General features: G+C 45.1%; 1 protein-coding gene across 2 annotated transcripts in view; it reads left to right on the forward strand.

The window, feature by feature from the left end:
- The window catches only part of CORO2A (coronin 2A), an 84,374-nt gene extending 77,445 nt beyond the window's left edge, over nt 1-6,929 (forward strand). For both annotated transcript variants that reach the window (XM_072991901.2, XM_020791374.3), the window contains exons 8-12: nt 1,349-1,445; nt 2,295-2,407; nt 2,515-2,605; nt 4,386-4,648; nt 5,975-6,929. In XM_072991901.2, the coding sequence (XP_072848002.2) occupies nt 1,349-1,445; nt 2,295-2,407; nt 2,515-2,605; nt 4,386-4,648; nt 5,975-6,106 (696 nt within the window). In that variant the 3' untranslated portion in view covers nt 6,107-6,929. The remainder of the gene's footprint in view (nt 1-1,348; nt 1,446-2,294; nt 2,408-2,514; nt 2,606-4,385; nt 4,649-5,974) is intronic.
- Nucleotides 6,930-13,335: the final 6,406 nt, after the last annotated feature.

A 13,335-nucleotide genomic window follows, 5' to 3' on the forward strand; every position in this document is an offset into this window, starting at 1 on the left:
GGGAGGTAGGGCTTATAGGTATGAAAAATCATACTAGGGCTTATTTTCAGGTTAGGTCTTATTTTCAGGGAAACAGGGTAATGATTGAAACAAAATAATGCAACGCCAAATACATCCATTTCATTTCCAGCAATTCCCTATACAAAAGCTAGAATTAAGGAAAAGTTTTCTGCACACCTCTCAAGCTCTTAAGTATTAAACCAAAGGAGGCTAGGCTTAAACCTATGGAGAACAAAATGCCTGAATGGATGAATGCTGAAGAGTGACTCCCATCAGGACAAAACTCTAGCCGGACCCTCTGGTAGTCACTCAATAGACTTCGAAGTGAAGTAGGAATATTGAAGAATAATCACGTAACACAGGACACATTTTTTTGTGACTGGAGAAATTCAAAGCAGTTCTGATGTTCCTGCAATTTATTAAAGTAGCCTGCTTCTGGTTAAAAATAGTCTAATCTCAACATTTTAATCTGTTTTTAATTTTACCTAAATTTCTTGTATGTTTATAATTTTAAATTGTGCAATGCTCTGATGCAAAGAAATGAAGACCCTCGTAGCCCCCTTGGTAGGTGTGCCAAGTGTCAGACATCTAGGTTTCAGGCCTTTGAGTTACAGTGGAGACAGACGGAAAGACATTGCCTTATTATTGATATTTTTAAAACAGTGAGTCAGCCTTAAAGTGTGTGATTGCATGGTTAACATCACACAAAATGGAGTGTCTCTCTCTCTCTCTCACACACACACACACACACAGAGAGAGAGAGAGAGAGAGAGAGAGAGAGAGACCCATAGCCATAATCAAGAAAAAAGGCAGTCACTAAAGTAAATAGGTAGAGCAGAACAAAGGATGTTGGCAGGTACATTACATTAGTAGAGATTTTGGAGTTTTTTAAAGACAGTGTGACCTTTTGTGGATGACGGCCCACTTCTTCAGAAGGAGAAAAGCCATCGGGAGAGAGTGCTGTGCCCCAGAGAAGACTTGGGCCAAATGGCAGTTTGAAAGTGGGTTGGCCGCTTCTTGAGAACAAACGGCCAACATGTATGATCTCTCTCTCTCTCTCTCTCTCTCTCTCTCTCTCTCTCTCTCTCTCTCTCTCTCTCTCTCACACACACACACACACACACACACACACACACACACACACACACACACACACACACACACACACACACACACACACACACACACACACACACACACACACACACACACACACACACACACACACACACACACACACACACACACACACACACACAAAGTGCTCCACATAATAGTGCCAGGAGCCAGGCCTCCTCAACACCTCGGGGAACCAACAGTGGCTCTTTGTGTCTCCCATTGTCTCTAGGGAGATGGGAACATCAAGTACTATGAAGTCAGCCCAGAGAAGCCATACCTACATTTCCTGATGGAGTACCGCTCCACTTTGCCCCAGAAAGGAATAGGTGAGTATGCAGCAGTTGAGCTGTTCATTATACATCCCAGGAGAGCGGAAGAAGGGGGCCGCTGAACAAGTGGGACAACAGGGCAGGGGAGCTTTTCCTGAGGAGACAACAGGTCTACGTCGGTTCCCCCTCCTTTTAGTTTTTTCACAGGGGTGCCACATGGGTGAGACCCTTGGCTCACGTCCCTTCCCTCTGCCAATAAGGGTACTGACCAAAGCTCCCTTTCCTAGCCTAGCCCTGTCCGCGTGGGTTGGGCTACAGCAGGAGCCGTCGTCTGGCCCCAGCATCGTTTGGCCCCAGCTTAGTGAACTCTTCCCTCTCATTAACAGCCGAGGTGGGGGGTGGGAGGGAGTTCCCCTCATTGTAGCTCTTATGCGTTCCCTCTTTCTCTTGAGATTTTGACCCAGAGCCAGCAAAGTGTGAGCCACAAGGCTGGTGGAGGAGGAGGAGGAGGAGGAGAGTGGAGTCAATAGCAGGTTGTTAAGAAGAAGGCAGGAAGGGTTTCGGTTTGTTACCAGGGGATTTCAGGTTGCAGAGAAGGATATCTCATAGATGGAACTGGAGAACGTAATGTGCGTATGTGTGTGTGTGTGTGTGTGTGTGTGAGAGAGAGAGAGAAGGTAAATTACACAGAGCAAAGTGGTGTGTTCTCTCATGTTTGGTGGAAAACAATAGAAAAGGGGCACACAGGGGAAGCGTTAAGCAAAGCCCCTTACCCTCTGTCCCCCTTTCTCCAGATCTCCCTCTTCTTTGCCGAAGAGCAGCAGCAGCAGCAATGGTTTCCAGCCTGTTTTCTGCTGCTGAGTGTGTCGTTCCCTTCTCTTACGACCGGTCTTTCTTGGCGTTTAGGTGTCATGCCAAAGAGGGGTCTAGATGTCTCTTCCTGTGAGATATTCCGATTCTATAAGCTGATTCCAGTCAAAAGTATGATTGAGCCCATTTCTATGATCGTGCCTCGACGGGTAAGGGCATATCTCTGCTTTGATGGCTTTTTACTCTTTTGGGACCAGAGATGGCTGCCCTTGAGGCTATCTGCTCAGATGTAGTGTGTTCTGGTGTCTCTTTGCAGTCTGAATCTTATCAGGAAGACATCTATCCGTTGACAGCCGGAGTCCAGCCAGCTCTGACAGCCCAAGAATGGCTGAGCGGTGTTAATAAAGGTCAGCCACGTTGATATTCCAAAGGTGTAGAATCAAAACCAGTTCTTCAACTATCTAGTATATCTGCCTCATCACTTTCACTGATGGTCCGCTAGAGGCTGAACACACTGGAGCCACTCTGGAGCTTTGAAGGAGGTGTTGTTTCTCAAAATGAACCCCTCCAGCCTGTGCAACATGCCCTGGGAAACAGAGGCTACAGTGTCAGTGGAAGAGATTGTCTTTATAAGTACAAATTATATCTTCTGAGTATCTCTGGATGGGCAAAGGAGATTCACAAGGGCCAGGGTGGTGTGGGATTGAGAGTATTAGCTAGAACTAGGACTAGGGAGATTGCGGTTCAAATCTCCGTATTTATAAACCACCCTTACCTACTTTATAGGATAGAATAGTTGACTGGAGGGTTCTGTGAGTTGGAGAATCTGGCAGTGGAGCCAGGGGTCAAGAATTCAGTTGCTTATACCAAGGGTCCCCAACCTTGGACCTCCAGATGTTCTTGAACAACAACTCCCAGAAGCCTTCACCACCACCTCTGCTGGCCAGGATTTCTGGGAATTGAAGTCGAGGAACATCTGGAGGCCCAAGGTGGGGGACCACTGGCCTATGGTGTCTTCCTCAGGGTGCCTGGAGGGTGGCAGAAGAGCCAGTCTCTGTAACTATGGCAAAGTGCAGTCCTAGAGCGCCACCAGAAGAAGGGAATGGCAAAACACACCAGTGCTCTATAAGAATAGGGTCACCATCAGTCTGAATTGACTTGACGGCATGTATTTATCTTTAATTAAGGATAAAATGGCGAGGAAGAGCATGCATGCTAACTTCATATCCATGAGGGGGGAGGTGATGGGGCGGGAGGCGAGATGTAAGTGAGATAAGCAAATTTGTGCTGACTTCTACCTGTGTAAGTTACACAATGAGTTATCAGTGGATAGAGCAGTCTTTGAATTTTGGAATTCACTGTTAAGAAATAACATTCCAAAACTCTACCTGCTGTCAGACTGGTGCTCTTTATCAGTCTTCCTTTCACAGCCAATATGAGATGTCCTCTACATCAGGGGAAGGGCAAATTTAGCTGGTCTGAGGGTTGGGTTTCTCCCCCTGGGATCCTCCACAGCTGTATGGACAGCAAATGACATGAAGAAAAATCCCCCAAAAAGAAAGGAAAAGGAAACCAGCAGGGTTTAGAGTTGCTTCCAATTTTTAAAAATTGGTATTTGGGTTTTTTTAAAAAAGGTTTGGAGGACTGGCACATTTTTAAAATTGCTATTCATAGAGACATTTATGAGCTGTGGCCATCCCACCTTTTTTTGCTAGAAGAAGGAGGGTCTGGGGGTAAAAACAGCTTTGGTGGTACAGTTCCCTCTCCTGTGCTTTGTACCAAAGATAGGGACTGACCAGTTTCTGAGACGTTCTTGTGGCGAGGCTGGGGGCGGGCAGGAATGGTCACATTTTAGCGTTTATCATCACTGTAGGCAGAAGACTGAGACCAAAAATGGTATCTTAAAACTCTTGGCCAGTAACTGAGCCTTTTGGAGAGGCATTTTAGCCTTTAAAATGACCCTGTGTATGGGCAAGCATGAAACAAAGGTGGAGGTACACGGAAGAGGGTCTGGTCATCAGGGAAATCCCAGAGGACCAGATTGGGACCCAAGGAGAAATGATTAAGGCCTCCCCCCCCCCCCCCAAATCATTCATTGCCGAGGCTAGTACAGCTTCTACATACTGGATCCTGAAACCTCCTTTGTTCACGGTCTTTGTGAACAATGCTCTGTTGGGTCGCCTGCAGGTCCGGTCTTGATGTCTCTGAGACCAGGCTCTGTAATCTTGAACTCTTTGCCGCCATTTCCTGAGACGAAGGAGATGTCCCTGGAAGCGACAGAGCCTGTTCGTTACCTGGGCAAGATGACTGCCACCACTGAGAGGTTGAGCAGAGTCCATGAGAAATGGGGATACAGGAAGGCGGAGGAAAAGGGACAGGAAGAGAAGCCAGTGGGCTTGTCGAATGGCTTTGATGTGTTCGAGTGTCCCCCACCCAAAACAGAAAATGAGGTATGATGCTTCGACAGAAGGGGGAGACATGTTGATCAGCAACTTTGTTTACTTTGCTAAGACTAACCGTTTAACCTGAAGGCTTGAAAGCTAGAAATCAGCCCATAGAAAACTTCAGACTGAGGGCACTTCAGGGTGTACCACAGGGAACGCAAATAAGCTCAGGTGGGTGTTTACTTCTGGGTAGCTCAGCTATTGCAGATCTATTAGAGATATGGGCTCTTGTGCATGGACAGATTAACACCACAGCAGAATAGCATAGCACCCTGCTCTCCCCCACAGTTGGGCTTCCAATGCAAATACTGTAGTCACTGTGGAGGTTAGATGACCATGTGGTCAGCCTTCAGAGGCTCCCTTTACCCACCAGTATCTTGTGAGTTGCCGTCTGTGCACACTGAAAAGGAAAGAGTTTGGTTCTTGACCCCATGCCAGTCTTCCTTGGCCAGTACCCATCTGGAGAGGGATTGAACAAAAAGTACAAATGGAATGGATTTGTGAATGGGATGAGTTTGTGAATTTACTTTGTGTGCCGTTAGTAATATTTTCAGTGCATTATACACATTTTTCCTGTGGCATTTTCTTTTAAAGACTTCCCTTTTTTTTTCTTCCCATATGTCTTTCCTTCTTCGTTTACTTACTTACTTATTTGCCTACTTTATTTCTGTTCCACCTTTCTCCTAGCAGTGGGACTCAACGTGGCTCACAGAGTACTAAAACAGTTAGGAATTAAAGCAAGAAACATTTTAAGTACTAAAATCATAATACAAAAATAGATTAAAAAGTATAAAAGCATTTGAAAACCCATTAAAAAGGATATACTGGCAGAAAGCGTAGGTCAACTAGCTATGTTAAAATTATTAAAGCCGTAGAGCCAGCGCTTGTCTGAATACAGTTTCCGTTGGCACATGGCCAGTGTGACTAAGGAACGCCATTTTACCTTCCCACCGAGGTGGTACCTATTTATCTACTCGCATTTGCATGCTTTCGAACTGCTAGGTTGGTGAGGAGCTGGGGCAAAGCGACGAGAGCTCACTCCGTCGCGTGGATTCAATCTTACGACTGCTGGTCTTCTGACCCTGCAGCACAGGCTTCTGCGGTTTATCCCACAGCGCCACCACGTCTTTTTGATATTATAAACAATGTTTAAAAAAAATCTCTTAGGACAAAAGCGTTTTCAGTTGTTGTCCCTATTCACGTTGATGTGTGTTCGTGGTGAATTTTTTTCCTTCTTCCTTCCTCTTCCTTCCTCTGTAGCATTTCAAATAAACATTCAAATCTGTGGTGGACCGATCAGGATAGTAATATATGAAATCTTTGCTTTTCCAGCTGCTGCAGATGTTTTACCGTCAGCAGGAAGAAATCCGGAGGCTCCGTGAAGTGCTGATCCAGCGAGATGTCCAGATCAAACAGCTAGAGCTGGAGATCAAAAACTTCCGCATGGATTCAGGCAGATTCTGACAGGTCTTCGGCTCGGCAGTCTTTGGGGGGACAGTTTATCCCTGGAACTGTTGTTGCCTCGTAGTGCTCCTGTGGGGAGACTATGGGCTAGAATGGAGAAGGGGAGATTTTCCAGCAACCGACTGACTGCCTTGAATGCCTGTTTCCTGCCAGCTGGAGGCCGCTGGGGCTCTTTCTGGAGCTTTGCCTTCCAGCCAGCCTCGGGACAAGGAGCTACACCTGGCATAAAAAACTGGCCCAGAATTGCTCTTGGGAGATGGAAAAGGCCCTTCAAGATGAAGAAGGAGGCTCCTGCAGCACCCTGCCCCTGGCCTCTGAGGAGCAGGGTGTCCCTCAGGTTCCAGCCCCAGTGGCCCCTTGAGCTTGACTGTGTGGCAATGGTTTCGACCGACCGTCCTGCGCTGAACTACTGCAACGCAAGGAAGAAGCCACTGGGAGCACCTCAGGGCTCTTCCTTCTCCCTCTGGAGACCTTGATGGAGGAGCAACATAATTCTACGTGGAGTTACTTGCGCCTTCTGTGGCCCAGGGTGGTGGGAGGAGGTTGGGTGCATGGGCTTAAGTCATCAGCTTCCTTTTTTCACATCTTGCTTTGAAAATACAGTTGTGACCAACAGGTGAGGAACAAAATAATATGTGTTGGTATTGGAGGATGGAAGGGGCAAGAGCGCATCTTTTAGAGAACTAGTGTCAAAAGCCAAACATTGACATGAATGCTTAGTTGTTGAGTATAGTAGGACTGTGATATCTGTGGGGGATCAGTTCCAAGCTCCCCTGCGGATGCGGGAAAACTGCAGATATGTATATATAGTATATATATATATATATATATATATATATATATATATATATATATATATATATATATATATATATATATATATATATATATATATGTATTGCAGTCTCTGGTTCCCTCTATTGGCCAGTTCTGGTAGTACACCTTGGAATCGTATATTTCTGGGTGCTTTTTTATTTAATATTTTCAGGCAGCAGCTAAGTGAAACTGCTGGTTCTGATCCTGTGGATATGGCGGTTCTACTGTATTCTGAGAGGATACAGAGCTAAAGTGCAATGTGTCAGAAGCAGAAAGTGTCTGTAGCTCTAATTTTACAAACAGCCATTTTCCAACTTTGCCTATAATTTTTCCCCTAAGGATCACTTTATGCCTTAAGAAAACAGTGAGGACTGCCCACACGTTCTCTAAGATGGCTTTCTTCCCCAGTGCTTCAAGTGCTACCTTTCAGGTCGCTTCCTCTTTCTTTGCCTCTGCCTGGACTGGGGGGGGGGGTTGTAGTGCCGTGTCCAAGGAAAAATGAGCGCTGATTTTCAGCTGCTCTCAATGATCTTCCATTATTTTTCCAGATCCTTATAGTCTGTGTTTTTAATTTCTTAGCATGGTAAAAAGCACTCATCTTTCAAATGGCTTTCCACCTTCTCCTTCGACGCGTACAATTAATGCTTTACCTGACCATCCATTTGTTTCTTTAGCTGCTCCTTTCATTCTTGTCTGTGCGAAGTAGCTTCTCCCAGCCAGTTTTCCTTGCTGGTCTTGGGGTCAGCTGGTCTCAAGTGTCCAAAGATTGGGAAGCCCCGAGAGTGAGGGATGCTTTTTTGAATCTTCTGGGCATATATAGTACTTCTGCGCCTCCCCCGCCCCTCCGAGTGGTGAAAGAACAGCAGTGCCAAGCAAGCCAAGCATGGCTAGGCCTCTGTGGCGGCACCCCTCAAAGAGTGTTCTGCCTTGTAATAAGATCAGAACACCTAACCGTTCCTGTTTGGGTTAACACAAGAATACTGTGTTGTGAGAGTCCAGGCTCCCCCAAGATCTGTCCAGGATTTGACAGCAAGAGCAAAGATGAGAAGCTAAAAGAGTTGTAAACAACCATAGAGGATTGAGCTGCAAGCAAACTGAAGGCTGTGGCATCAGACATTTAAGCCAGGAATAGCATTCTCCACCTAATCTGTATACTGCCTCTGAATACGCTTGAATTTTTGCATTCTTTTAACTTGAAGCAGGAGTTCCTCTTCCACTCATCCTTCACTTGAGTCCTTCAGAAAGACTCCGTCAAGTGCCCACTTTCAACTGCAGCACTCCCCAGTGGCTTGGGAACAACCTGGGCCCTGGTATGCATTTCCCTCGTTTTCTTTTCCTGTGTCCGTTCCTTTTCCTTTGAACTGCCACTGGAAGAACACCTCGTAGCCAATCTTCACATGTAGCAGAAAACCAGTTGTGCAGTTTTTAACGGATTGTACCGTCCAGACAGGTAGGAGGTGGTGCTTGAACACTTTCCTAAGAGGGAGCGTCCCTCTGTATAGCAAATGTCTGCGTTTTGCAGAGAAAGGTGCTTTCTCCCTGACACATTATTTTAATAATAACCTTAGAACTGCAGAGCTGGAAAGGACCTTGTGGATCACTGAGTCCGGCCCCTTGTCAAAGAAGGCACAGTGGAGAATCGAACTCCCAACCTCTGGCTGCACAGCCAGAGACCTAAAACATTGAACTATCCTTTGTGTGTTATGTTTACATTCAGAGATGCAGTTCTTCCTGTGTAAAAGAATACAATCCAAGAAAAGCTATTTTACTTGATTTTGATGCTTAAGTGACCTGCCTTCCATTTTTATGTTCAGAAATGGCGTAGGGAGCATCGTGGAACCCACAGGAAGCTCTGGACCACATTCACACACCAAGCTTTATAGTTTTAGATTAGCTGACATCTCACTATTAAGGCTAGTATCCTGTTGAATATTTAGGTGCAGGTGGTATTCCAACTCAGAAGCTGCCATCGCGAGATGATGAGGTGCCATTCACATCCGACTAGGCGCATGACTGGCACCTCATCAGACAGGGGCAAATTAGCTGGGTGTTCTGCCTGCTTAAATACCGAACAAGATACTAACCTGAGAGTATTTTATAGTCAGTGTTTGTGGGATTTTAACCCTTTAAACACTGGTACCTTTACCTAGATTACAGTGATTGTAGTCAACCTAGGCATCCGGTTTGTTCTAGGGATGAGCAAAGTTCCTGCTTGATGCCTTCACACCTTTAGCCCACCCAGTATATTGAAAACCAGTGTGTAATTATGATAGCTTCACTTACACTGCTAATCCCATGTTAATGAGAGATCTCAGTTCCCCAGTGAAAGCGTATCTGCAGCAGGCATATTGTTCAGCACTCAAGCTATGGATGGAAGCTATGCACATACAAGTTTGTTTTGATATTTGGGCAGAGGTGCTTAATTTGCCCCTCTGGATCGCCATCCATAAGCAAATATTTGGTGAAAGTCCAGCTTTCATTTTAAACAGGTTTTATGCTCAGATGTGACTGTAGACGTTGTGCATGCATGGTATGCGTCTGTACAAACTCTGCTCCCTTCCAGCTCTGGTTAAGAGTGTAGACAGCCCCTAACTGGATTGAGAAGAATTATACCTTGCAATGTGTGGGATTCTTCTTGTTTACATGCAGAATAAAATTAAAAATATCTGTCAGCTTAGGCAAAAGGAAATTTAAGTTTTTAAATACGTTTTTTCAAGTATACTTTGGTATTTTTTTGTGTGCTTGTTTTTATGCATTGATCTGAACAGCAAAGATGTTAGCCATTTGTCAAAGGGATTCATTAATCTACTTGAAAGAACTACATATATATTTACCGCATTTTTTTTGTTAACCAATAACCTTTCAAGAAAGGCGATCCAATCAACACCTGATTTTTTAAAAAAATCATTTCTTTAAAGAAAACCTCACGATATAGTACACAGCAGCAAAGCTGTACTCACTTTGGGTTTTGTGGAGGAGGAGAAAGAAAAAGACACCTGTGCTGTAATCTCAAACTGGTAATGCTTTATTAAACAGTGCCTAATTATATTTAAAGATGAATAAACTGATGGTGTTTTCTTCAGGGCTTTTTTAAAAAAATTCTTATTTAAAAATAAGTCACAGTGCAGTGGGAACAAACACTAAATGAAAAAATATCTGTGTTCTGTGCTGTCAGGTTGGAAGTGACTTGCAGCAATCCCAATAGGGCTTTCCAGGTAAGTAGGATATTTTACCAATTCAACACATACCCACACCAAATACCACAAGTAGAGATTGGGATATTCGTAGATGAATACGAATATCCCCCTGCAGGGGGAAATAACGAGGGTCCAGCCCACTGGGGCCAGGTGGTTCACTCAACATTCACCCACTGCCGCAGGCAGAGCAGCATCTTTCTATCACGCTGTGCTCTGCCATGGATTAGCCACTCTGCAGCCTGGCAGAGAGGCTCGTCATTCCGCCTCCAGCCAGGAGTGGCTAATCCATTGCGGAGCACAGTGAAATAGGAGGCATTAGGTGGACCGTCTGGCCCCATGGGGCTGGACCCTCGTTATTTCTACCTCCAGGGGGATATTCGTATTCGTCTATGAATACCCACATCTCTAACCACAATTGTTTGCATGGCTGAGGAGGGGGATTCAGACCTAGGTGTTCCGAGTCCCACTTTGTCATTCTGCCCACTACAATATGCTGGATAATTAGCAAAGTTAACCAAATGGTCCAGTCATGTGCAACAGCTGAGTGACTGGCAAGTGGGCATGTACTGATACAAATGTGAAGGTCTTTCTCATTGTGTGTCACACTGATTCAGTTAGAGGGCCTGTACCAGATAAGCAACCAAGTCCACTGCCAGATGGGGACTTACATTCATAAGCAATACTGTGGATTGTGCGTGGATAGCTGTTTTATAGAAGTGGTCGTCTTGGGAATCAATGGAAGAACTCAAAAAGTGCTTGCTAGGAAAGTAGGGGGATAGGGATAGGCTAAATTTAGTTCCCTTTTGCCATCAAACAGATGACTGGCAAGAGCAATCAGTTTATACCTGTTACAGAAATCAGCATTTGTTATGGAATAGCAATTCTTAGACCACATGCAACTGTATTATTTCTGTAGGCGCAACTTTCAACAGGCACTTACAAACATCAATTTTAATATATGGCATTATTAGCTTTTTTTAAAATTTTCACTTAAATTTGATTTCAGCTTCAGAATAATCATGACTTCTAAACATAAGCTTAAATTGCTGGATAGACCATTCTAATTTCGCAGAAGTATAGAAAGCCCATCTTAACTGCAAGAGAAATACTTTTTTTGCATTCCATACTCTTCTGAGATGGAAGGTCCATTTAAAATAAAACAGTAGCTCCCAACCTTGGGTAACCCAGGTGTTCTTGGACTGCAATTCCTAAAAGCCTTCACCAGCAGCTGTGCTGGCAGAGGTTTCTGGGAGTTGCAGTCCAAGAACACCTGAATTACCCAAAATTGAGAACCACTGGAGTAAAAGGATACCAGCTCATTTTTAAAAAGTTGAAAAGTGGTGTGGTCCTTGTACACAATCCAGACACAAGGGTGGGGAAATACCTTTATTTAGACCACTAAAATCTTATAAACATATGCTAAATTTTTCAGTCCTGCAGGACTCTTTGTCAAGTTAGCCATTACAGAGCTGGGGGTTGGTGGGTGGGTGGAGCATTCAGAAGGGGAAAAAAAATCTCCAAAACCATGACCAGACACAGCTTGCCAGGCTTTTGCAAGCAGGTTCCAAAATAGAGGCTGTGGAATCACAGACTCTGTTTGGGGTGGCAAGCTTCACCCCAGGGAACATAAATTTCAATGTCTTCCCAATGTGGCAGGGTTGTGAAAGACAGGATTTTCTAGAAGTCATTAATTCATAGAGTTGCTATAAATTGGAGGAGGCCTGATTGGCAACCTAACTGGTATAAACTGGATGAGGAGTGGATTTTTGGTTTGAAACAAAATGAAAAACCCAGCAGCAGCTCATTTTTGTTGTTTGAGTTCTCTTGTTGATTCCTCAGAGAGCCACATAAACATCCATGATAAGTATTTAAAAAGTTGGGGTATACAGTACTGTATAAAAATTCTGATTTATTTGTTTATTGTATTTCTCTCTTCCTTTGAGCTTTTTGGTGAAATCCACCTCAAATTTTTCATTCCACAGCATTTTGAAGGCATGGGAATTTTGAATCTATAAAAGGGCCTGGAGTGGTTTGGACCCTGCTTTTCTTTTTTTAAAAAAAATTTCTATGAAGGTGCTTGTCCTTCCCCCCACCCTGTCGCTGCTGTAGGGCTAAGTGTTGGGAAGTGAGCCCACACGTGGTGCTACAGCACTGTTTTGCCGAGAGGGAGAAATTGAGATTTTTCTTCGCCTTGAGAGCCCACAGTGGCTGGCAGCAGCGTTTGGCTTTGGAAGCAGACCCATCTGTGAGGTAAAACAAGCTTGCCTTGTGACAGTGCAGGGAAGGAAGAGGTGAGAATGGCAGCACAGAAGCTGGCACCGTGCGGCTGTTGGGCCAGGCATAGCCCCGCTCGCTATTTGCCACGGTGGCCACAGCAGCAAAAGCTCCAGGTAGGCTCTCTGGCTCATTTCCTATCCGGAGACTGGGCGTTCTGGGCAACAATAGCTTCAAGGTAAGTTAGTAAGTCCTCCGGGCGCTTCCGCCATCTCCCCTCAGACTTGAGGAAGTGGACTTGATTAACAAAAGCTTACACTAAAATATAGTAGTTTTACTTGAAAATGCCATAGTTTTGTTTTTTGGCCCAGATTAACATGGTTTCTTCTAAAACTGTCAAAGCTTATGTTTCATTTCAGTTGTTCACCACCACCAGCAATGCATTGTGGGTAGAGAGTAGAATTGCTAATGGGGTTCTGCTGTAGTGCTTGCTTGAGGTGGAAGTTAAGATACAAGGGAGTGCACCAGTGCACCCATGTTTTGAGTTGAGGGGGTGGTCTAAGGCAGGGGTCTCCAACGCGGTGCCAGTCCATGGCAGGACCAGGCCTCAGAGACAATCTCCGCCCACCCCACATGCACGGTCCACCATCCACACACATGGGTACCCTGCCCCCCCATATGAGTGTGCCCCTCCCCTGCACATGAGCATGCCCCCCCAACCGGTCCACAGTTCAGAAAAAGTTGGGGACCTCTGGTCTAAGGTATGGTTTGCATTCTGACTTTTTCCTTTATTAAGAATGTGCCCTCAAGTCAATTTTGGCTTCTGTCAAGTCATTTTTCAGGGATTTCCAGGAAGAGAATGCTCAGAAGTGGTTTCCCATTCCCCTTCTTCTGGGGGTGCCCTAGCTGCTGACTGTGCAGCTTTGCCCATGGCCATACTGGCTGGCTTTTCACACAGGAGACACAGTGGGGTCTTGAACCCCCAACCTCTGGCTCTGCAGA

Source organism: Pogona vitticeps, chromosome 2 (assembly GCF_051106095.1).
Source record: "Pogona vitticeps strain Pit_001003342236 chromosome 2, PviZW2.1, whole genome shotgun sequence".
NCBI lineage: Eukaryota > Metazoa > Chordata > Lepidosauria > Squamata > Agamidae > Pogona > Pogona vitticeps.